General features: G+C 45.5%; 1 protein-coding gene across 7 annotated transcripts in view; it reads left to right on the plus strand.

The window, feature by feature from the left end:
• Window positions 1–26,385, plus strand: part of LOC124116680 (vacuolar protein sorting-associated protein 13A-like) — a 150,126-nt gene that overhangs the window by 85,971 nt on the left and 37,770 nt on the right. For 2 of the 7 annotated variants that reach the window (XM_048395128.1, XM_048395129.1), the window contains 15 exons: window positions 360–446; window positions 815–832; window positions 5,224–5,337; window positions 5,442–5,543; window positions 6,323–6,421; window positions 9,270–9,335; window positions 12,752–12,793; window positions 14,264–14,368; window positions 21,897–21,983; window positions 22,143–22,205; window positions 23,221–23,352; window positions 23,540–23,673; window positions 24,187–24,319; window positions 25,422–25,544; window positions 25,678–25,790. In XM_048395128.1, coding sequence (XP_048251085.1) covers window positions 360–446; window positions 815–832; window positions 5,224–5,337; window positions 5,442–5,543; window positions 6,323–6,421; window positions 9,270–9,335; window positions 12,752–12,793; window positions 14,264–14,368; window positions 21,897–21,983; window positions 22,143–22,205; window positions 23,221–23,352; window positions 23,540–23,673; window positions 24,187–24,319; window positions 25,422–25,544; window positions 25,678–25,790 — 1,418 coding nt within the window. The remainder of the gene's footprint in view (window positions 1–359; window positions 447–814; window positions 833–5,223; window positions 5,338–5,441; window positions 5,544–6,322; window positions 6,422–9,269; window positions 9,336–12,751; window positions 12,794–14,263; window positions 14,369–21,896; window positions 21,984–22,142; window positions 22,206–23,220; window positions 23,353–23,539; window positions 23,674–24,186; window positions 24,320–25,421; window positions 25,545–25,677; window positions 25,791–26,385) is intronic. The other 5 variants (XM_048395131.1, XM_048395132.1, XM_048395130.1 and 2 more) reach the window with 5 other exon arrangements.

Here is a 26,385-nt window from a genome sequence, read left to right on the forward strand (position 1 = left end):
ACATACTAGAGGTGGGTTGTGTCCCATCACCTACATACTGGAGGTGGGTTGTGTCCCATCACCTACATTCTGGTGGTAGGTTGTGTCCCATCACCTACATACTGGTGGTGGGTTGTGTCCCATCACCTACATACTAGAGGTAGGTTGTGTCCCATCACCTACATACTGGAGGTAGGTTGTGTCCCATCACCTACATGCTGGAGGTGGGTTGTGTCCCATCACCTACATGTTGGAGGTAGGTTGTGTCCCATCACCTACATACTATAGTCTGGTTGTGTCCCATCATCTATGTTGAGTGTTGGTTGTGTGTGCCCTTCATCACTCGGCTGTGTGTCTATGTGATGCCCTGCATGTTTCAGGGGATGGCGGAGCAGCAGACGCTACAGAAGGGGGTGAACATCCCGCTTTTCCATGCCAGTATCAACGAGTCCAGCCTTGAAGTGACTGTAAGTCCATCCTATGTCTGTTCATCTCTTGTCTCTAGACTCAAGGAAAAGGGAACCTAATGTCTTGGATGACAGTAAAAACAGCTCCAGGACATGTAAAAGTTAATGGGTTAAGTGAATAACTGATAAGGTATTAGTGAGACTCGAACTGTTTTAATGATGTAACTATCTTATAATACATGATGAATGCTTTGGGTCTATGGGATTTGTATGTCAAACTAACATACCGGGTTGGAGATATTGTGGTGTGTTTGGTGTTGGGCTGGGATGTTGTGGGACAGCCAGCATGGTGAAGGACTAACATCAACACCACAGCTTGGTATAAAATGTGTGTGATAACACTTAACACTTTACTTTCCCCTTGACAGCCACGCCTGGACATTGTGGTATGAATGTAGCTCCCAGCTGATGTATGCATTGTGTTAGTCTCTGTTGTTATGTGGTATGACTTTAGATTCCAGTTTACATATTTTGTGTGTTAGTCTCTGTTGTTATGTGGTCTGACTTTAGATTCCAGTTTACATATTTTGTGTGTTAGTCTCTGTTGTCATGTGGTCTGTGTTGTTGTTTGTGAAGCCTGCGCTGTCCCGCATCCACTGCGTGAGACTGGGCAACTCAGGCAGCCTCATGGACAGTGCATCCACTGTCTTACCCGCATGTGCTGATGTAATAGAGCCATCCTGGGTTATCCATTGTCTCCTATCTCCGTTATAGCAGGACAAGTGCCCTGACCCATTTGCTACACAAACTCACGGGTGAGAGACATTTTGTGGAAGGTGCAATGAGAGTAATGGACAGCACTTCTAAACAGTTATAAAACGGAATGAACCCACTGTGTTTAACGTTATGGAATGGAGATTTAATACACTGGATAATTGAGGACAGCAAGGAATGTTGTGAACTGACTGAGGTTTCAGAAAAAAACCCATTGAAAACTACATCCTGAAGTGCTCAATCTGTATTCAATTAATATATTACAATTAAACATGTGAAGGCTGACCATGTAGATGTGTAAGACCAACATGTGAAGGCTGACCATGTAGATGTGTAAGACCAACATGTGAAGGCTGACCATGTAGATGTGTAAGACCAACATGTGAAGGCTGACCAACATGTGAATGCTGACCATGTAGATGTATAAGACCAACATGTGAAGGCTGACCATGTAGATGTGTAAGACCAACATGTAGGGCTGACCATGTAGATGTGTAAGACCAACATGTGAATGCTGACCATGTAGATGTATAAGACCAACATGTGGAGGCTGACCAACATGTGAAGGCTGATCAACATGTGAAGGCTGACCATGTAGATGTATAAGACCAACATGTGAAGGCTGACCATGTAGATGTATAAGACCAACATGTAAAAGGCTGACCATGTAGATGTGTAAGACCAACATGTGAAGGCTGACCATGTAGATGTGTAAGACCAACATGTAAATGCTGACCATGTAGATGTATAAGACCAACATGTGGAGGCTGACCAACATGTGAAGGCTGATCAACATGTGAAGGCTGATCAACATGTGAAGGCTGACCATGTAATTGTGTAAGACCAACATATGAAGGCTGACGATGTAGATGTGTAAGACCAACATGTGAAAGCTGACCATGTAGATGTGTAAGACCAACATATGAAGGCTGACCATGTAGATGTGTAAGACCAACATGTGAAGGCTGACCATGTAGAATGTGTAAGACCAACATGTGAAGGCTGACCATGTAGAATGTGTAAGACCAACATGTGAAGGCTGACCATGTAGAATGTGTAAGACCAACATGTGAAGGCTGACCATGTAGATGTGTAAGACCAACATGTGAAGGCTGACCATGTAGATGTGTAAGACCAACATCTGAAGGCTGACCATGTAGATGTGTAAGAGACACATGTGAAGGCTGATCATGTAGATGTATAAGACCAACATATGAAGGCTGATCAACATGTGAAGGCTGACCAATATGTGAAGGCTGACCAATAGGTGAAGGCTGATCAACATATGAAGGCTGACCATGTAATTGTGTAAGACCAACATTTGAAGGCTGACCATGTAGATGTGTAAGACCAACATGTGAAGGCTGACCAACATGTGAAGGCTGACCAACATGTGAAGGCTGACCAACATGTGGAGGCTGACCAACATGTGGAGGCTGACCAACATGTGAAGGCTGACCAACATGTGAAGGCTGACCATGTAGATGTGTAAGAGAAACATGTGGAGGCTGACCAACATGTGAAGGCTGACCAACATGTGAAGGCTGACCATGTAGATGTGTAAGAGAAACATGTGAAGGCTGACCAACATGTGAAGGCTGATCAACATGTGAAGGCTGACCATTATGTGAAGGCTGACCAACATGTGAAGGCTGATCAACATGTGAAGGCTGACCAACATGTGAAGGCTGACCAACATGTGAAGGCTGACCATCATGTGAAGGCTGACCAACATGTGAAGGCTGATCAACATTGTGGAGGCTGACCAACATGTGAAGGCTGACCAACATGTGAAGGCTGACCAACATGTGAAGGCTGATCAACATGTGGAGGCTGACCATCATGTGAAGGCTGACCAACATGTGAAGGCTGATCAACATTGTGGAGGCTGACCAACATGTGAAGGCTGATCAACATTGTGGAGGCTGACCAACATGTGAAAGCTCACCAACATGTGAAGGCTGATCAACATGTGAAGGCTGACCATGTAATTGTGTAAGAGCAAATTTGGAGATCTGCTGTACAAAGGGGACACATCTGAAGGCCCTCCAGTTTCTAGAGGATTTCTTTCAAACGAATACAGCTCAGCATATTGCATTTTATTACCAGCAGAAAACTTCATATATAATCAGTTGAGCACAAAATCACAAGCAGTTAGCTGTCAGCAGCATGTTTGTTGAATATATGATGTCTACTGACTGGATGTATTAACACCTATTATCCATCTTGCACATGCAGGCAATATGTGAAGCCAGCCAAGACACTAGGGGTGTAACAGTACGCTAGCAGTATTTGTCATTGCACTCACAGCTTTTTTACCTCAAACACATCCTGTCAATTATGTCAGCATGAGGCTAATTTGCAGCTCCAATTACTGCTTTCATAAGCATGCTTTGTTTCAGCCTAGATGTATTCCACTTGTGAGGTTTATTTCCCTGTCAGACGAAGGGACTTATATGATACTTACCATTATATGTTGTGTATTGTTTGTATGACTTAGTTAGTGGCTGTATAGCAGTGGCAGCCTGCAGAGAGATTGCATCTCTGTATCACTGCATCACTAGAGGAGACGGAAGTCATACATCCATGGCCAGTGTCTCCCAGTACAGGTGCTGGCATACCCTGCTGGCGTCCCCTGCTTGCAACTTTGTAGTCTAAATGCATGGACTGAAGCATGTAGTTGACAGTAGTCACATATACTCTGGGCGTGTGGTAAAGCACTAATGTTGGAATTATTAAAGTGAGCTTGAACAATATCGCATTTACCACAGTTGAATATTCCTCTAACTCACTGTTAACTCATTACAGTCATGCCCTGCTTATACAGACTTCAGATATCCGGAAACCTCGGTTCCCAGACGATTTTCATTCAAAACGAAATAATTACTATATAAATTTACCAGTATATACGGAAATTCAGTTTCCAGAACCGGATGGTCATTTTCATACACAAAACACTGAAATGCACACAAAATTGTCTCACTTACCCGGACAATACACTTCCACTGGTGGTAATCCTTCCGCTGGTGGTAATCCTTTGATTCGTGAGAAATCAATTAACCATGTGACACTGAGTTACGTTTGAGATGAGCTTGTTTATTGTACATGTAATCCCATTCGATAACCCACTACAGTCACTCACAAGGAAGCTTGTGCTTTTATAGAGACCTTGATTACATATTACGAGAACACAGGCGATCTGGACAATTTAGAACTATTGTTTAAAATTCAAACCTCAAAATGTGGTAAAGTTCAAACTTCCATGACAGATTTTTTGAAACGTGTATGTCTTGAATAAAGATTGAGTGGATGTATTTGTTTGCTCTGTCATCTGTCATGAGTTGCATAATTGAAGGGAAGTAACTCTTCCAGTAAGAAGCTGGTTTCAGTTACACGGAAATTCGTTTATACGGACAAATTGTGAAATGACACAAGTGTCCGTATAAACGAGGCACGACTGTACTGGTAAGATAACTTAATCAACCCAGTTTGGTGATAGTTGATCAATTAAAGCATTATCCGTGGCAAGTGTTAACATACAAATACAACCTCTGTCATGAGGAAATGTGACTATGGATTCAGTATTGTATTGTGTTACCATTCCGTAGCCTGCAGAAGATAGTTATGTATGCTGACTGTAATCAGGAGGTGTCTTCAGACAAACAAAGTACTTGGTGGTACAACACTTCTCATAATTGCTTCCTCGAACAGTCCTAGTCCTCATCTTCATCTTCACATAGTTTGTCATTTCAGCATCAGTAAGTAGTCTATTCTCATACAGTTTTTCTGTCCAATCCTTTCCTATGTTGTAAACAAAGCATGACGGTGGACATACTTGCAACTGCAACAACCACACCTTAATGCTGTCAGTACTCTGCAGCAGGCACAAGATTACATTATCTTAGTGATATTCTCTCTCAGAGATGCCCCCTCAAAAATCCTTCATAGGCTGGCACTGGAATACAGGATATAATGTAATGTGCCATGCCTATACAATGCAGCTTTCTGACACAAAGCATAACCCTGCTGCACTAGCTGGAATGACACTGTGTCTGTGTTGCAGATTCCGGACTATCAGGGCAAGGAGTGGATTGGCCGCAGGACGCTGCAAAAGAATGTCCCCGAGTTGTCTGTGTGGAACTTCGAGAGCCATGATGGAACCCAGAAGACTGCTATGGTAAGTTATCTAATGAGAGGAATGACTTTGTTACCAAAGCTGCTGCAAGGAAAGGATGTTGTTCACACAGAGATAAGACTGACATGGTGCGTTGAATGTTTCAGGATCTCGGTCTGCACTGTAAGGTAAATGAGGGCAGCTTTGACGTGACCGTGTACAGCCCGTACTGGATGCTGAACAAGACAGGACAGTCCCTCTGTTACAAGGTACGTTGTTGCTTAGCCTGCTGGATAGATTGTTGTTGTGTTGTTACTCCTCCGTGGAGATACGCCTTCGTTAAACTGTGGCTCATAACGTCATGTGTGGACGGGACTAGTTTGGTCATTCGTATGGTGGTGTCGGTTATGTCAACTGATGCAGTCCTGTGTCATAAATCTATGGTGCTCCATAAGTGGTGCCGGTGCCGGTAATGGTAATTACTGCACTTTCAAACCACCTTCTGACTCTTATCTTTGGCTCCCTTTGCCAACAGTGAGTCGACTTGAAACAAGATGTTTTCAGCTCAAGGCAGATTTGCTGGTGATAAGGAACTTTATAAAAACATATCTTATCCTTTCATTTATGCCATGCATTTATTGCCACATCTCACCATGAGAGAACTGTGGTGTAATACATTCCTTGAAACAATATGGTATCTAGTGGGATCTTGTTTGGTAATCTATATTTCTCCACTCTAACTCTGTGGCATTAATTCAAGGGCTGTTTGACTTTATTTGACTGTTTGTTGATTCCAGGGGTCTGATGCCCATGTTGTTTGACTTTATTTGACTGTTTGTTGATTCCAGGGGTCTGATGCCCATGTTGTTTGACTTTATTTGACTGTTTGTTGATTCCAGGGGTCTGATGCCCATGTTGTTTGACTTTATTTGACTGTTGATTCCAGTGGTCTGATGCCCATGTTGTTTGACTTTATTTGACTGTTTGTTGATTCCAGGGGTCTGATGCCCATGTTGTTTGACTTTATTTGACTGTTTGTTGATTCCAGGGGTCTGATGCTGATGTAGTTCTGGACCATGCAGCTGATAATGAGGATGTTGTCCTGTTCTCCTTCAAAGCCAAGACTCTCTTTGGTACCAAGAAGAAGGTATGTAACCTCTAGGAACAAGTCCTTCATGTGATCCTGTCAGTATCTGCAAACCTTGTAACATTATGTCTGAAGAACACACTAGTGTGAATCACTCTTTGGTTTCTTGTGCCCTTGATGGCATTATGTATCCTAGTGATAGTGTATAGGAAGGAGTCCATGTTGGGCTTTGTCCCCATCTTGTTGTAGGACAAAGTGGATAAGGTGGACATGTGATTGTGTTTTATCTTACCCTGATGATGTGAGATGTTGCTCATGATAGGAACCATTTGTTTATCTGGACCATGCTTGATGATTGATATGGTGCTGGGATAAAGCTTGAATACTGCTGACCGCACCATGAAACAACATTCATGCAGTCATTATAGGAAAGAGTGTTTGTGGTACATAGTTCAGAGTGAAATACCTCTCTGTTTGATTACAAAGGATCCATGGTTGTATACAGTGCGAGAAGCTATACATATCTTAATACCAACCCTGAGCACTGTTGGTTGTCCTCTCTTTGGTACCCTAGCCCTTCTAGCTGCGTCTGCCACCTCAATGTTTATGTAGCCTAATGTCTTGAATGTATCTGTGAAGGTTTAGGATAGACTTTATCTTGCAGCTGAATACTGGCAAAGAACCAGTAATAAAGGGGTTATTTCTTCCTGCATAACACATAGTAGTAGTTCATGAGGACTAACACTGGCAGCAGTCAGGTAACAGTGTGGTGATGGCAGCTGTGTACTGGGAACTAATTTCACATTCAACACATGTACTGGGTACTGATGTCACATTCAACACATGTACTGGGAACTAATTTCACATTCAACACATGTACTGGGTACTGATGTCACATTCAACACATGTACTGGGAACTAATTTCACATTGTATTTAATATATTTGTGTGAATGCGCACATGTAATAAATTCTAGTGCTGGTCAAAACTCTCGTTTTCCGTATTTTAAGCAACCTGACCAATCAACGCCACTGAAACACTCCGTGCTTGTATAATGAATTGTGATTGGCCCTTCACTCATAGCGTCTGTTACTACCATTATCGATCGATATTTACATGTAAGTAGGCTAATATCACGTTGAATGTGACAGTTAAGGCTTGTAAATAATAACAAACGACGAAAAACACAATGGGAATATCTTTATTTTTACACTATGAACAACCTGTATCATTGCAATGTGTGATACAAGGCGAAGATCGTGAGGTTGGTCGAGCGCGCTCCCCCGCCTCGGCCTCGGTTAAACGGCTCATCGTCTATAGCGCCCACCAATTATTTGGACCCCATTGGTAGCGTTGTAGCGAGGGTTCACTGTACTTAGGTCAGATTCAACACACATACTGGGTACTGATGTCACATTCAACACACATACTTGGGACTGATGTCACATTCAACACACATACTTGGTACTGAGGTCACATTCAACACACATACTGGGTATTGAGGTCACATTCAACACACATACTGGGTACTGATGTCACATTCAACACACATACTTGGGACTGATGTCACATTCAACACACATACTTGGTACTGATGTCACATTCAACACACATTCTGGGTACTGATGTCACATTCAACACACATACTTGGTACTGATGTCACATTCAACACACATACTTGGTACTGATGTCCCATTCAACACACATACTGGGTACTGAGGTCAGATTCAGCCAGTGTACAGGGGGCTTCTGTCTTCTTCAACACAAATATTGGATATTGAGGTCATGTTGAACATAAGTACTGGCTTCTGTCACTTCAAACACATACTGTTGGTTAGTCTTAGAAGATAACTTTGTGAAAACAGACTTTTTCATCTTTTCCTTCTACACGTGTGATTGTAATATTTTGACATTTTTACCTTATAGATACCTTACCATTTTTGGGAGTAGTAGCACTTTGATAACAAGGGTGTCCATCAGAGGCCAGAAGTAGCACTTTGATAACAAGGTTGCCCATCAGGGTCCAGGAGAAGTAGAACTTTGATAACAAGAGTGTCCATCAGGATCCAGGGGAAGTAGCACTTTGATAACAAGGGTGTCCATCAGGGTCCAGGGGAAGTAGCACTTTGATAACAAGGGTGTCCATCAGGGTCCAGGAGAAGTAGCACTTTGATAACAAGGGTGTCCATCAGGGTCCAGGAGAAGTAGCACTTTGATAACAAGAGTGTCCATCAGGATCCAGGAGAAGTAGCACTTTGATAACAAGGGTGTCCATCAGGGTCCAGGAGAAGTAGCACTTTGATAACAAGGGTGTCCATCAGGGTCCAGGAGAAGTAGCACTTTGATAACAAGGGTGTCCATCAGGGTCCAGGAGAAGTAGCACTTTGATAACAAGGGTGTCCATCAGGGTCCAGGAGAAGTAGCACTTTGATAACAAGGGTGTCCATCAGGGTCCAGGAGAAGTAGCACTTTGATAACAATGATGTCCATTAGGGTTCAGGGGTAGTAGCACTTTGATAACAAGGGTGTCCATCAGGATCCAGGAGTAGTGGCACTTTGATAACAAGGATGTCCATCAGGGTCCAGGGGTAGTAGCACTTTGATAACAAGGGTGTCCATCAGAGAACAGGAGATTGGCTGTTTGGTATTGTTCAGGCTCATGCTATGGCAGATGTTCCTGTAGCTTGTCCTTGAAGACAATGAAGACTCGGTAGACTTACTGAAAGATATTTGAGGGAGGGATGTCAGCGCCATTGTCCAGGGACCCGTTCCACAAAGCTATCTTAGCACTATGACTGTCATAAGTAAGTGTGAATTACGATAGTCGTAGGTTTGTAGGACAGGGTTGAGGTAGAGGATGTCGCTGTGATTAGGGATGGAGTTGTTACTGAATGCCCATGTTGTTGAAGGAGAAGGAGAAGGACGGCACACTGGAGAGGAAGGGCAAAGTGAAGGAGATGAAGCAGAGTGGTAAAGTACGTATCTTGGCAGGGCAGGCATGCCTAGCAACAAGCCCTGCCCAGGGGCAGCAGCCTGTAGCATGTCTGGCTGCTTGTTTCACTAACACCCTACTCCGGCTAGCGGAGTCGGAGACTGCAGTAGCAGTGAACTGTTGTTCACCATATTGACAACTTGCTCACTCACACTTCCTCAAAAGATGTGTAGAATAGCAGTCAGTTTTGCATGGATGTTTTATTTCAACAACTGTTTGAGTTTCAAGTTTAGTGAAATTTGTTCCACATTTTGTTCTACGGCACACTTTATTCCATCACATTTTGTGTATCCAATTATAAGTAGCCTCTTGACTCCATCTTTCTTATGGTTTTGTTGGTAGTGATTTGTTTTTGTCACAATGAGAGGATGGTGATATTATAACTCTGTGATTTACAAGTTGTAAACACAAGGACAACCAAGGACAGCGTTGCTTCACACTGTGTCCTAATGCCTAGCCAACACAGAAGTTTAACTCCAAACCTGAACTGATACCTTCACTTCATATGGAAGCCATGTGCTTGAAAACAGATAAAAATATGAATGGAATAAGTTTCAGTCTTTTCCTGTTATACAGCAAAGAGAGGGAATGAAAACACAGGAAATAGAACTTTCCCATTGACTAACTGTACCAGTTATCGCGATCATCAAAGCAGCATGTGCCACATGATCTTCTGTTTTCTGAATTACATTTTTCATGCACTGTTTTTGTTGTTTAGACAACGTGTCAATGATGTCAATACATGTATTATGTCATTCAGATAATAGTACATATGAACATGTGTTGATCATCAATCGTGTAGTTATCCGATCTTCGATCACACCAATACTTAATACTTTATTTCGTTTATCCAACATACTCAGTAATCCAACATTATCATATGCAACCAACCCTGTTGGATTAACGGGACCTGACTATACTTTCATACTGACTAGCTGTAAACATGGAATGTGGAAGCCATATACTGCAGTAAGAAAAGGAAAGAGTATGGGATGAGGCCTGAAAAGGGCTAGAACTTTCTTGTATACTTAGCTAGCCTTTCTGCAGTGGACAAAACTGAAAGCTGTACCATTCTTAAGCTAAGATTGAGGAAGGTGTTCATAAACTGTGTTCGCATTAATCCAGAAACGTGTGTCTTCTATGGATAAGAATCAGGAAAACATGCATGAGACATTTTGCATGCACTGTTTTTTGTCCAATATCAGTTCCCATGACAACAAATCGAGGCATGTTGTCATATTTATGAATGAATTTGTGGCACTACAGTCCATATTATTGAGGTCACGGGATACCAATGAATTTTCCACCTGCCAGACTTCTTGCGTTTCTAATGTTGTCATTACCCGATTTCCAGTTTGTGGCCTGTACCCGGTACACTGTAATCTTATTAAGGTTAAACTGAGCTGAAAAACAATACCCCTTTGACACCCATGAAAAGAAAACAGTGCGTGCAAATGAGTTTGTCTTAAGTAAGCTAGAGGCATGTGTTTATGCTATTCAGGAACAGTGGTGATGGAGCTACTTTTGTATTTGCTTCTCTGATGCGAACACTTTTCTAGTTGTTGAGGATACACATGAGTGTTGTGTGCATGCACAAGACAGTATAGATAGCTGCCTCGATCAACAGGCATGTGTCGTGCACCTATATGCTTGTTTGCTTTTAATATCTTGTCATCATTTAGCTGACCAACATTCTCTTTCAGAATTATGTGTATGTGTTGTGTTCACTTGGAGAGATTGTTGTCCCTGCCCGCTGATAGAATAAATGTGACTTGGTAGATCTTGGTTAGATCTGCCACCCCAATAGGTGTGGATCTAGATGGGGCCCATTGTTAGAACTGCCACCCCACCAAGTGGATCTGTGTGGGGCACATTGTTAGATATACCAACCCCCCAAGTGGATCTAGATGGGGCACATTGTTAGATCTGCCACCCCCAATAGGTGGATCTAGATGGGGCACATTGTTAGATCTACCACCCAATAGGTGTGGATCTAGATGGGGCCCATTGTTAGATCTGCCACCCCAATAGGTGTGGATCTAGATGGGGCCCATTGTTAGATATGCCACCCCAATAGGTGGATCTAGATGGGGCACATTGTTAGATCTACCACCCAATAGGTGGATCTAGATGGGGCACATTGTTAGATCTGCCAACCCCAATAGGTGGATCTAGATGGGGCACATTGTTAGATCTACCACCCAATAGGTGGATCTAGATGATGCACATTGTTAGATCTGCCACCCCCAATAGGTGGATCTAGATGGGGCACATTGTTAGATCTACCACCCAATAGGTGGATCTAGATGAGGCACATTGTTAGATCTGCCACCCCAATAGGTGGATCTAGATGGGGCACATTCTTAGATCTGCCACCCTAACATAGGATGGGATCTTGGGAGTTCAGTGGCAGAGAAAGATGTGACAGTGATGGGATCTTGGGAGTTCAGTGGTAGAGAGAGATGTGACAGTGATGGGATCTTGGGAGTTAAGGGTTGGGGAGACATTTGACAGTGATGGGATCTTGGGAGTTCAGTGGCAGAGAAAGATGTGACAGTGATGGGATCTTGGGAGTTCAGTGGTAGAGAGAGATGTGACAGTGATGGGATCTTGGGAGTTCAGTGGTAGAGAGAGATGTGACAGTGATGGGATCTTGGGAGTTCAGTGGTAGAGAGAGATGTGACAGTGATGGGATCTTGGGAGTTCAGTGGTAGAGAGAGATGTGACAGTGATGGGATCTTCGGAGTTAAGGGTTGGGGAGACATTTGACAGTGATGGGATCTTGGGAGTTCAGTGGTAGAGAAAGATGTGACAGTGATGGGATCTTGGGAGTTCAGTGGTAGAGAGAGATGTGACAGTGATGGGATCTTGGGAGTTAAGGGTTGGGGAGACATTTGACAGTGATGGGATCTTTGGAGTTCAGTGGCAGAGAAAGATGTGACAGTGATGGGATCTTGGGAGTTCAGTGGTAGAGACAGAGATGTGACAGTGATGGGATCTTGGGAGTTCAGTGGTAGAGAGAGATGTGACAGTGATGGGATCTTGGGAGTTCAGTGGTAGAGAGAGATGTGACAGTGATGGGATCTTGGGAGTTCAGTGGTTTGAGAGAGATGTGACAGTGATGGGATCTTGGGAGTTCAGTGGTAGAGAGAGATGTGACAGTGATGGGATCTTGGGAGTTAAGGGTTGGGGAGACATTTGACAGTGATGGGATCTTGGGAGTTCAGTGGTAGAGAGAGATGTGACAGTGATGGGATCTTGGGAGTTCAGTAGATGCCATGATTGTTTCCACCTTATCTTCTCTTGTGTCATCTTTCTCCTTGATCTGTGAATCTGTTGTGCTGCAATTATGTCTAACTTGCCATGACTTATCCTCCATATCTAACTTATGCTGACAAGGACAAAAAGGAAGAGAGCGCTAAGTGTCCTCAGGCCAGGCAGGTAATAACGTAGGTGGTGAGGGGTAGAAGTGTTTAGATCTGGTGGAGGAGAAGAAGGAAGAGGGAGGTTGACCATCACGGCATCTTAGGCTTCTTTCTGGATTCCATCTTATTTCTATCTTCAGGTTTTATATTTCTCTTGACTCCAACTTTGGGTTCAATATTTCCTTGTTTCATATTTAGCTTTCATGTTGGACCGCCATGACAACAATCTCACTGATGACCAAAAGATTTGTTTTGCATGAACAGAAATTGTCAAATCGACTAAAGCAGGAGTTTTTTTGTTTTGCATGTATGTTTATGCTACTTGTTTTGTCCTTTTTATAGATACAATGCAGGATGTGAGATTTGTCATGTTTGATATCGATTTCTTTTGCATGTTCTTCTTTTCATATATTTTTTCTTGTATTCAACTGTTGGTTATCAATCCAGTGAGCTTTGAACTGACCGGGCACCACAGCTGTAGATATATGTAACCAAGTGATGACCACACTGGTACGGTGATGTAAGCTGTGACCGGGCACCACAGCTGTAGATATATGTGACCCAGTGATGACCACACTGTGGTATGGTGATGAAAGCTGTGACCAGGCACCACAGCTGTAGATATATGTGACCCAGTGATGACCACACTGTGGTATTGTGATGTAAGCTGTGACCAGGCACCACAGCTGTAGATATATGTGACCCAGTGATGACCACACTGTAGTATGATGAAAGCTGTGACCGGGCACCACAGCTGTAGATATATGTGACCCAGTGATGACCACACTGTGGTATGGTGATGAAAGCTGTGACCAGGCACCACAGCTGTAGATATATGTGACCCAGTGATGACCACACTGTGGTACGGTGATGTAAGCTGTGACCAGGCACCACAGCTGTAGATATGTGACCCAGTGATGACCACACTGTGGTATTGTGATGTAAGCTGTGACCAGGCACCACAGCTGTAGATATATGTGACCCAGTGATGACCACACTGTGGTACGGTGATGTAAGCTGTGACAGGGAACGACATGCCACTTGTAACAACTAGCTTAATCGTGTTTCACTTCCCATTCTCTGTTGTCTGAAGTAACATAACATTCAGTACTGGGACCTTAATATTTGTATAAAATCATGGTTCACCTTCTCATACTTTCTGTTTGTAAATCTGTGGCAGCCACATTGTACAGTATTTCTTCAGTTATGTCCTGCAGTGTTGTGTGTGGATGTAGTGATGCAGGTGCTTTATGTCCTGCAGTGTTGTGTGTGGATGTAGTGATGCAGGTGCTTTATGTCCTGCAGTGTTGTGTGTGGATGTAGTGATGCAGGTGCTTTATGTCCTGCAGTGTTGAGTGTGGATGTAGTGATGCAGGTGCTTTATGTCCTGCAGTGTTGTGTGTGAATGTAGTGATGCAGGTGCTTTATGTCCTGCAGTTTTGTGTGTGGATGTAGTGATCCAGGTGCTTTATGCGATGCTGTGTAGGCCCAGCTGAAGATCGGTGACACGGACTGGTCAGACAAGTTCTCCCTGGACACAGTGGGCAGTTCAGGCACAGTGCAGTGTAAGAGCAACAAGAGAGTGTTTGAGGTAAGCCACACCTGCAGCTGTCACACAGATAATGCCCTTTATCATATAATGGGTATGTTTTTCGCCAGGATAAAGCCAGCTGATAAAAACGATATCTGTTGGTGTCAATGTGGATAGAGATGCAAATATCAAAGGTCAAATAGGGACTACTTTCAGTGCTTACAAACAAACATGATGTCACCCTTGGCATTTGGAGATCTAGTCAGAATTAACCATCTGAATCTGGTGAATTTACTTGGATTATTGCTATCATTATCAAAAGAATAGTCTGATATACCAAATATCAGTGGTTAACTGTGACGTAGCTAAGGCATTTTACAAGTTTTGGCAACTTTAGAGATATAAATTGCAAAACAATTTAGCGAGGACACTAGCTTAGCACCAGTAGCAGGATCAGTTTCCATATCCTTCCTTCTAGACCTCTGCGTCTTGGAACCTTTTCCCCAAATTAAAACAGGTGGATTTGGCCGAAATATGTACGGATTGTAACCTTGTTTCGTTTTGTCGCTGTGTGTCTGTCTGACTGCACTTTGTAACATCATGACAGGACAGGCAGACTCTAAACAAACGTGACGTCTCATAGACTAGGGTTAGAGTAACTTCCCTTTGATAAAGTGCAGTTACTCTAGCAGACAGACTAGTGGATTGCCACACAAGGTAAGTAGAAACAATTTGTGTAGGCAATTGTTGTTTTGCCTATGTGTAGGTGCGCTACTCAATAAGAAACAGGTTTCATGGAACTATATTGACTGTTGTCACTGTCCGACGGACTCGTCACTTACCTTCTGACGAAATTTATATTAATGTGCACATTCCAGGAAAACTTGCAATGTCTAGGTAATGTTTGTGAGAGAGGGGAAGAGAGTTTACGAGCACAGAATTGAAGAATGACATTATATGATAAAGAGGTAATCACGTTTGTGTTTGGCGATGGTAAATATCCTGTATTAGGAATAAACACTATGTATTTAGCTATTTAAATTTAATGTTTATTCCTAATACAGGATATTTACCATCACCAAACACACTCTTGTGAGAACCTCTTTTTATCATGCCACTATGTCAGAATGTTGAGGTCTGATTGGTTCAACATTATCTTGATAAAACACTATGCCTGGGTAGGGAAGTAAATTTTTGAGTTGGGGAATAAAGCCCTCATACCCCGCCATGAAGAAGACAGGCTACATGTGGATGTCTGAGTGGGAGAATAAAAACCTTACACCCTGCTTCGAAGCAAAAAGCTGCATGCTTTTTCCGAGTCAATGAAAGTCACATGGCACAGCACAAGTTAACCTCAGCTGTTTTCTAACAATTTTCATTTTGTTTGAATTCATTCACAGTAGCTGATTGAAACATGTTGGTGAGATAAAAATATTGTTGAAGTATATTACATTAAGTAATACGTTACCACTGTTATACCGAGGCTGTTGTCTCCCACAACTGCTGCCATAGCCAAATCTACCACAGAGATCTCAATTACCTCATGCAGCACGTGCGTAGCCACCTAGCTGCCATGTGACACCCTTCACTCTTGTCTCTTCGCTTGCTCTAGCAAGACGTACAATAAACTGCTCAAGCGTTCCTGTTTCTCCGACCATTCGGTGATATTTATTACTGTTTATTCTCTCTAATAAACTGTGCTTTTACGGGGCGTTTGCTGTAACTACGCTTGGAAATATTTTTCCCGCCAAAAGGAAATATTTTTCCCGCCCTTTTTTTTCTATATACTTGCGGGGTGTCTCGTATGCACGTTGCGTCTTACGTTCCCCTGTTCTAGTGTATCTTGGGGTTTTTACATCACTTATTCCTCTATATGTTATATGTGTATGTTCTATATTCCCTTTGCTCGTTTATTTTCTTGTGAAAATACTCGTTTGTGACTATTTGTGGTGCGTGTGTTGTAACCATGTTTTGCTCTTTGTTCATAGTACAAACAAAATGTCTGACATGGATGTTTCGCCGTCCTCCACCCCCTCTACCCCCGCAACCAGGAGCTGCGGGGTGTGCCGCAAGCGAGTGCTACCGGCTGTATGTGCAGTCCGTTTCCACCCCTGTGGTGGCCGGCTCGTCCGGTCGGGGTCCCCTTGCGGGTACCACCACCACGGCTGCGGCGGATCCCTTGGCGGCCCGTGGGCTGTCCGGGGATTCCGTCGCTGCATTACTTGCATAACTTGTGGACTCCAAGCTGGTGGCCTTATCTCAGGATAGGCCGCTGGCTGTTCCGTCCCCGGCCACTTTGGTGGCCGCGGGGTCCACCGGTACGGCGGCGGCTCCCGTGGTCACCGGTCCTTCCCCCGAACCGTTGCTCCCGCTATCGGTTAAGGACCGCGTGGCCATGGTTTATGACCTCTTTGAGGACATGCCCCGGCCGGTACCGCGGGGAATCCACGACTGTGGGTTCCTCCGAGGTATACGATGAGTCTTCCGACACTGCTTTCCCCGCATCAACCTTGCTGCGCGGTATCAAGCCTTCCTTGGAGAACACCCTCGCGGCGGCCTCCGGTCGGGGTCTCCCATTGCCTCCGACGTCATGGAGAAAGGGTTTATTCCCGGTACATGACCTTGCCTTTCCTGAGGCTGGTCCTACCGCGGAGGCCCATGTTGAGCGGTTGGGTGTCCGTGCCCCACCGGCTGCAACGGTAACGCAAGCTACCTTGCACCAGCTGGACGCCCTCGCTCGGCACTCCATGTCTCACGGAGACACTTACTTGGCTGCAGCGGCCAGTCTGGTCGTAGGTTCTCTCACGGACCGTGACCAGCGCATTTACAACTGCCTGCTCAGTTTAAATGCTTCCCTGGAGTACGTTGCCGAGGACTCTCGGCACACACTTGCTCTTGTTGGGTCCCTGCATAGGCGCCTGGGTGCCGCTCCTAACCGGAGCGCGCCCCAAGCTGCTGCGGCCGGTAGGTCTATGGGGTCGGGTTCTTCTTCCTCTGGGAAGTAGCCCCGCCCTGAGGGCTCCGGTATGGGCAATCAGCTGCCCTTTCGTGGGAAGACGGGGAACTGGGGGAAGCCCAAGTCGTCTTAGGACGGCAAGGGCCCCTCCAGGTGACTCTCATTGGAGGGGTTCGTATGCCGACAGCGCCAACTTCGGTTGGCCCTGGACAGTTGCGCCTGCCGCAGCTTGTCAGGGCCCCCTCTCCTTCCCCAGTGGGAGCCAGACAAGTGTTCGACGACCCGTGGGTGGCCAACACGATTCGGTACGGCTATCGGCTTGATCTCAAAGCGAATCCGCCGCTCACGGTTGCCCCGTTGGCAGGTTTCGATTCGGAAACCGATCTTCCCATCCTCGCCGATGCCATCGGCAGGTTGGTGGAGAAGGGGCAGTACGGGAGTTAGCTCTACCAGAAATAACACCGGGGTTTTCCTCCAGGATATATCTCGTTCCCAAGTAGGACAGTACCGAACTCAGAATGATTCACACGTCCGCTCCCTGGCTGTTCACCCGGTTAACCACCCCACTAGTGGGGTTCCTCCACAGGAGGGGTGTCCGGTACTTCGCGTACCTGGACGACTCGCTAGTAGCAAATCGAATGACGGACACCCTGTCAAGCAATCTCGTTTTCGCACGTCGGCTCTTGGAGCAATTGGGGTTGATTATCAATCTCCCCAAGAGCGAGTTAACCCCTTCTCAGAACTTGCTGTTCATCGGAGGTCGGTTCAACACGGTGTCCCATCGCCTCTTTGTTCCCCCCCAGACCGGTGGCACAAGATTCAGGCGATGATTGCCAAAGTCTTAGCGGTGCAACAGACTGTTCACTTTTGGGAACAGCTGTTAGGGCTACTTGAATCAGCCCAGGACTGCACCGAACGGGGTCGTCTCCAACTCCGCCCGCTGCAACGGTTTTTAATCCAGTTGTTAGCAACGGAGGTGAACAGTGCGACCGTCACCCTCCCGGATCGGCTCCGACCGCATCTGGAGTGGTGGACGGTCCCTTACAATGTCTTATCAGGAGTCTCTATGCGGTCCTACCGGGCCACGTTGAACCTGTATACAGACGCCTCTCTTGTGGGCTGGGGCGCCCATCTAGAGGGGGAGGTGAGCTCGGGGCTGTGGTGCGTAGACGAACTAGGTCTTCACATCAATTGTCTCGAGTTCAAGGCAGTGCTCAACGTAGTCAATCACTGGAAGCATCGTCTCGTCGACGCCCGGCTCATGCTGGCGACCGACAACACGACGGTAGTGTCCTATGTGAACAAACTGGGGGGAACCCACAGTCACTCGCTACTCGATCTCACGTTCGAGTTTTACGCTCTGGTGGACAGTGTCCCGTGCCAGATACGCGCCCGTCACATCCCAGGTGTGCGGAGTTCGCTGTCGAATGTTACTGATCGCGCCCATGTGGCCGAACAGATCGTGGTACCCTGACTTGCTGACCCAGGTCACGCAGTCGCCACTTCCACTGCCTGTGAGACCGGATCTCTTGATCCACCCTCACACCCGTCAGCTTCATCCAAACGCAGGGCAGTTCAATCTGCACGTGTGGATGTTGTCACCGAGCGTCTGAGGAGTAAAGGTTTTTCTCGCCGGGTGTCTCGGGCATACGTTAGTATGCATCGTGATTCTACCCAGTAGGTGTATAATGCATGTTGGGTTATTTTCACGAAGTGGTGTTGTAAACATCACATTCATTCGCCAGATAAGGTATCTGTGCAGGATATTGCTCGTTTCATGTCTCACTTGCGAGAGACCCGGAAACTCTCCGGGGGTTCCATTGCCAACTATGTCTCGTCCGTTGCTACGGTACGGGACGTTGCTATGGTTGCCAGTCTCTCCAAAGAGCCGGTGTTACGGGGTATTATTAAGGGTTTCAAACAGCACGATCTTAAGAAGGGCCGCCTTCGGGCTCCGGCCTGGGATCTTTCCCTAGTGTTGCAATCACTTACGGAAGCTCCGTATGAACCCTTGCATAGTGCTGTGTTCCGGCATGTGACTTGGAAAACAGCATTTCTCCTCTCCTTTGCCACGGCGGCACGTGTATCCGAAATTCATGCACTCAATGTCGCCAAGGTACGATTCGATAGGGGTGACGAAGGAGCGGTCCGCCTGGGCCTGCTCATGGGCTTCGTCGCCAAGAATCAGAGAATCGGGCAAACGGAGAGAGAATTCACTGTAAGATCACTCAAAGAAATCTTACATCTTGCTGATACTGAGGACAGAGCGCTGTGTCCGGTTAGGGCCCTTAAGTATTATCTTAAGGCTTCGAATGAACGTAGACAAGGGCGTGATCGTCTGTTCATATCGTGTAACCCTAATCGCACGGTTGACATAACTCGCAACTCGATTGCGTTGTGGCTTCGCTCTGTCATCAATCTGGCGTACCGGTCTCGGGGGTTACCGGTAGCGGGGTCAAACCTGCACGAGATCAGGGCGCTAGCGGCAACATTTGCCCTACACTCGAATATCTCTGTTGCAGAATATTCATGATTGTTACTGGCGTTCTGACTCGGTTTTTGCCAATCATTACCTCAAACAGGTCGCTGATGCCGTCGTGGAGAGTGTGCACCGTCTTGGCCCGCGGATCGCGGCGCAAGCGGGCACCTAAGGGGTGTGCCCAGCGCAATTTCGAACTCCTCAGGCGTCAGACCTTGCACGGTGGTCAATCTGGGTCGACTCCAATGTTCCCACTGCCGTGGGTACAGGAGTTGGGGTCCCCCAAACCAGCGCACTCACACCACAGGTGAGGGCGGCTTTTTGTGTGCTTTGTCCTTATTTGTATTTTGACAATTATGTATTTAATTGTCTGTCGTGTATCCCAACCTTGTGATGCATGCTTACAAATACTGGAATTAGGTCACGCGCCTAATGCATACTTTAAGTAGGCTTGCTCTGGGATATACGGTCTGAATGAAATTAATTTCCCTCTTTTCGACTGTTTAACCTGATCTAAGATTAAGCTCACGCGGATACAGTGTTCTCATCCGCTGCCGCGATGAAATACCTATCCAGTGGGGCCGTTTGGAGTCACCAATCGTTTTGGCAATGACGATTGAGCCTTACGGTATGCGCTTGACAGTGCTTTGGTATTCCTATAGGGTAACGCCTAGCTAGGTGCATGCGCATCGAGTGCTTCCGCCTTGGTGTTTACTTCCGCTGGTCGGAAGGAACGCTAGCAGTCAGGATTCGGGTTGTAGGTGCTCCCCATCGCCTACTGTGGTAGTCAGCCTCGTAGACTAACATTTAGTCTCTGAAATCTTATATTACACAATATCCTTCTTGACTCTAAAAATAAAAATAAAATTCCCTATGCTGATTTGGAATAGAGCTAGCTTGAGCTGGCTAGACTTGCTTTTGTATGCATTTCTAGATTATGTTTTTTTCATAAAATAAATATATTCCACGGTCATGGTGCAGGACTATCAGCCTCGGTATAACAGTAGTAACGTATTACTTAATGTAATTTGTAGAATTTTCCTATTCGGAATATTCTATAAGTAATACGTTACCACTGGGCTGCTGCCCGCCCGTCCGTCCCCCGAGCACTTGCTCTCGCAAGAGACAAGAGTGAAGGGTGACACATGGCAGCTAGGTGGCTACGCACGTGCTGCATGAGGTAATTGAGATCTCTGTGGTAGATTTGGCTATAGCAGCAGTTGTGGGAGACAACAGCCTCGGTATAACAGTGGTAACGTATTACTTATAGAATATTCCGAATAGGAAAATTCTACAAAACTTGGGATATGTGGTTTTATAGCACTCACCTCCAGCCTACCACAAATAGTGCCCAATGCCTAACACAGATAGGACCCGAGAGCTTTCTTTCTAAATTTTCAATTTTATACAGATATTTATATAGGATGAGTTATCTCTTTCAATATTGTATTTCTTCATACTGTCCTTTAATCTATATGTGTGATAAAACATCACCATCATGTCATAGTTACGACCTTGTTTTGGTTCCTAGGTCACTTGCAATGGAATTTACTGTACTTCATGTGAGACAACAAAAGTTTGTAACTGCAAAACTGACCAAACACCAATTTTATTTCTACTTGACATTTTGTTTTTTAATTTCAATTTTTAATTATTGAAGTGTTTATGTTATGTGTAATTGATTTGTGATACTTTATTCTATTAATTATATTTAAGACTTGAATCGTTTTATATTACATTTAAAATCATGTTGTTTTTGTTCTCAAGATGTTTATTTCTCTCTATCATAGCAAATGATATGTTTCTGAAAAGCTTATGAAGTGGGCTTTCATTTGACATGCATAATGAAACAAGAAAAACAAAAACTAAACAAATCATAATCTCACAAAGATGCTTCAGAGGGGCCATGATCCTCTGTGCCTTTGGTATAATTGGATAGATTCTGGGTGAAAATCACTTGAAAAATATTTTTGTTGCAATTTGTCTTGGGTGCTATGGTATTGACTGGACTGCAGTTGCATAATATATAACGTTGCTGCTGTTTTGGATCGCCTTTTCTTGCTAATCTCTCTCCTCCATTTTCATTCAAATGCACCAGTGAAGAGGGAGTTGCAAATGCTTTTTTTTAACTTTTGTGTATTTATGTACTTCAGGTGGGTGTGAAGATCAGCCTAACATCGTCTGGTCTCACCAAGATCGTAACATTCACACCATTCTACATGATGCTCAACACTGCGGAGGTAAGACTCCTCGAAGTAGAGAAAGTGACACGTCATGCTGTGCACAGCTGGCCCTCTATAAAGTTGAATGAAACTACTGATGATACTGCTCAATTCTATTACATCCTTCATGTGTAGATGTCTTTAGATTTACTCAATGCTTTCCATGTTATGTTCCAGTATTCCATCTTGTGTACCGAGGCCACAGAGACAGAGTCCTGGGTGGAGGTTGTTCCTGGGAAGGTGAGTACAAGCAGCCAGAAGACATGTCCGTCTAACTGAGCCACAGTACTGGGTGGAGGTTGTTCCTGGGAAGGTGAGTACAAGCAGCCAGAAGACATGTCTGTCTAACTGAGCCACAGTACTGGGTGGAGGTTGTTCCTGGGAAGGTGAGTACAAGCTCCCAGAAGACATGTCCCTCTAACTGAGCCACAGTACTGGGTGGAGGTTGTCCCTGGGAAGGTGAGTACAAGCAGCCAGAAGACATGTCCCTCTAACTGAGCCACAGTACTGGGTGGAGGTTGTTCCTGGGAAGTAGAGTACAAGCAGCCAGAAGACATGTCCCTCTAACTGAGCCACAGTCCTGGGAAGTAGAGTACAAGCAGCCAGAAGACATGTCCCTCTAACTGAGCCACAGTCCTGGGACGGTGAGTACAAGCTCCCAGAAGACATGTCCCTCTAACTGAGCCACAGTCCTGGGAAGGTGAGTACAAGCAGCCAGAAGACATGTCCCTCTAACTGAGCCACAGTACTGGGTGGAAGTTGTTCCTGGGAAGGTGAGTACAAGCAGCCAGAAGACATGTCCCTCTAACTGAGCCACAGTCCTGGGTGGAGGTTGATCCTGGGAAGGTGAGTACAAGCTCCCAGAAGACATGTCCCTCTAACTGAGCCACAGTACTGGGTGGAGGTCGTTCCTGGGAAGGTGAGTACAAGCAGCCAGAAGACATGTCCCTCTAACTGAGCCACAGTACTGGGTGGAGGTCGTTCCTGGGAAGGTGAGTACAAGCAGCCAGAAGACATGTCCGTCTAACTGAGCCACAGTCCTGGGTGGAGGTTGCCCCTGGGAAGGTGAGTACAAGCAGCCAGAAGACATGTCCCTCTAACTGAGCCACAGTACTGGGTGGAGGTTGTCCCTGGGAAGGTGAGTACAAGCAGCCAGAAGACATGTCCATCTAACTGAGCCGCAGGCTCCAAACAAGCAGACATGTTTGTCTTGGTTTGTCAGTAATATGATGATTGTGATGTTTATGTGTTCCAGTGTCTTCCATTTTGGCCTGAGCAGTCAGGGAAGGAAATGACAATGAAAGCCAAAGTGAAGGACAGTGATGAAAGGACGGCAGGGTTCCTCATCAACAAGGCTCATACCTCTCTCATGCGCCTCAACAATGAGGTGGGTAGTCTGTGGAAGTTGCATGGAATGCGTGGAGCACATTAGTTAATTAACAAGGTTTGGGGTTGAGGGGTGGGGTCAGGATCCAATTGCGATTGATTTTTGTTTATCTGTCACACACTGGGGGAAGGCTTATCAACATTATCCTGTGTTTTTAAATGTTGTACCTTGTGTATGTTGTGTCTAGTATGGCGGTATCAACACGGAGTGCCAGGTGACTGAGAGTGCCATGGTGACTACCTTCAAGGCCTACAAGTCTGGCATGGCCACTGTACAGATTGTCAACTTTACAGACAAGAGTTCGCTCACCTTCTTTCAGAGGTAGGTATCATGCACAGACAAGTGCACCCTGGCCTTTATCGGAGGTACGGGTCATACACAGTACACCCTGACCTTCGTAGGAGGTACGGGTCATACTCAGACAAGTACACCCTGACCTTTATAGGCGGTACGGGTCATACACAAAGTACACCCTGACCTTCGTAGGAGGTACGGGTCATACACAGAGTACACCCTGACCTTTATAGGAGGTACGGGTCATACACAGAATACACCCTGACCTCTATAGGAGATAAGGGTCATGCACAGACTAGTACACCCTGACCTTTTGGGGATTGGTAAATATCAAACACCAGATAGCAATCAGTCTCAATGACCTGCCTCAGTCACTTATTGCCGGTTATACTGAGGCCCACATCGCTGTCATACTTCCAGACTCTGTTATTTACAGCCTGCTGGGATAAATCTTGAATATCTTGAATCTCTGTACAAGGCAGATTGCATGAAATACCTAGATGGTGGTGTTGTGTTAATGCAGGTTTGTTTGTGTTACAGCGGTGTGAAGAACAGTGTGCATGAACTGGGCCCCAACCAGACCCAGCTGTATACATGGGAGAACTCGCTTGGCAAGAGGGAGATGGTCTACACCTGTGGCAACAAGAAGGACGTCAAGAATGATCTCAGCCAGGTATGTCCTCCTTTACATGGAAAATACTGCTAAAGACTGATTGACTATAATCATACTCCAGGATACTCCAGACTTACTGCTAATATAATTACAATGCAATACTATGAAAGTATCCTTCTCAATAAAAGTATGTGTATTCATTTGAAGAGATACAGCAGGTGTATGTGCAGGAAGGCTGGTGTGTAACTTTTAGAAACTGCTGTAGTTGTATGTGTGCTGAAGTAAGCGGGGTATGGTGCCTGTAAGGTCATGTAGGCTGAAGTCTGTGGGGTATGGTGGCTGTAAGGTCATGTATGCTGAAGTCAGTGGGGTATGGTGGCTGTAAGGTCATGTAGGCTGAAGAAAGTGGGGTATGGTGGCTGTAAGGTCATGTAGGCTGAAGTAAGCGGGTTGTGGTAGCTGTAAGGTCATGTATCCTGAAGTCAGTGGGGTATGGTGGCTGTAAGGTCATGTAGGCTGAGGTGAGTGGGGTATGGTGGCTGTAAGGTCATGTCGGCTGAAGTAAGTGGGGGGGTATGGTGGCTGTAAGGTCATGTATCCTGAAGTCAGTGGGGTATGGTGGCTGTAAGGTCATGTATCCTGAAGTCAGTGGGGTATGGTGGCTGTAAGGTCATGTATCCTGAAGTCAGTCGGGTATGGTGGCTGTAAGGTCATGTAGGCTGAAGTCAGTGGGGTATGGTGGCTGTAAGGTCATGTAGGCTGAAGTAAGTGGGGTATGGTGGCTGTAAGGTCATGTAGGCTGAGGTGAGTGGGGTATGGTGGCTGTAAGGTCATGTCGGCTGAAGTAAGTGGGGTATGGTGGCTGTAAGGTCATGTAGGCTGAAGTCAGTGGGGTATGGTGGCTGTAAGGTCATGTATCCTGAAGTCAGTGGGGTATGGTAGCTGTAAGGTCATGTAGGCTGAAGTAAGTGGGGTATGGTGGCTGTAAGGTCATGTAGGCTGAAGTAAGCGGGTTGTGGTAGCTGTAAGGTCATGTATCCTGAAGTCAGTGGGGTATGGTGGCTGTAAGGTCATGTAGGCTGAGGTGAGTGGGGTATGGTGGCTGTAAGGTCATGTATGCTAGGTGTGGAGGTGACTGACAGTGATGCGTTGTATACTCCAGGATGGTATCGGGGAGTTCTTCTTCGACTCGGATACCAAGGTTTACTGGGTGTCATTCCTTGACGGCATGCAAAGAGTGCTGCTGTTTACTCAAGATCTGGCCTTGGCAACTGTTGCACAACAGGTAAGTGATAAACTAATTCAACTAATTAATGTGGTACAACTATACTTTGCTTATAAGAAGTTATATATTTATGGAGACATATGTTGCTTTTGTAAAACTCTGTGTTGTGATGTTGTTTTACATTTCTTCCTAGGCTGGTGAGCTGGAAAGGATAGAGCTAGAGGTGAATATTTGTATACAGGGTCTCGGCCTGTCTCTTGTCAACAACTACAATCAGACGGAAGTGGCCTTCTTGGGTATCACCAGGTGTGTATATAAAGAGACAAGGTTTGTTTACAGAGGCCAGTTGTGTATACAGAGGCCAGATATCACCAGGTGTGTATACAGAGACCAGGTGAGTATACAGAGACCAGGTATCACCAGGTGTGTATACAGAGGCCATGTGTGTATACAGAGGCCAGATATCACCAGGTCTGTATACAGAGACCAGGTGAGTATACAGAGGTCAGGTATCACCAGGTCTGTATACAGAGGCCAGCTGTGTATACAGAGGCCAGCTGTGTATACAGAGGCCAGCTGTGTATACAGAGGCCAGGTATCACCAGGTGTATACAGAGGCCAGGTATCACCAGGTGAGTATACAGAGACCAGGTGAGTATACAGAGGTCAGGTATCACCAGGTGTATATACAGAGGCAGGTTGTGTATACAGAGGCCAGGTATCACCAGGTGGGTATACAGAGACCAGTTGTGTATAAAGAGGCCAGGTATCACCAGGTGTGTATACAGAGGCCAGGTATCACCAGGTGAGTATACAGAGACCAGGTGAGTATACAGAGGTCAGGTATCACCAGGTGTGTATACAGAGGCCTGTTGTATATACAGAGGCCAGGTATCACCAG

The sequence above is a fragment of the Haliotis rufescens genome, unplaced genomic scaffold (genome assembly GCF_023055435.1).
Source record: "Haliotis rufescens isolate VD_foot unplaced genomic scaffold, xgHalRufe1.0.p SCAF_14, whole genome shotgun sequence".
NCBI lineage: Eukaryota > Metazoa > Mollusca > Gastropoda > Lepetellida > Haliotidae > Haliotis > Haliotis rufescens.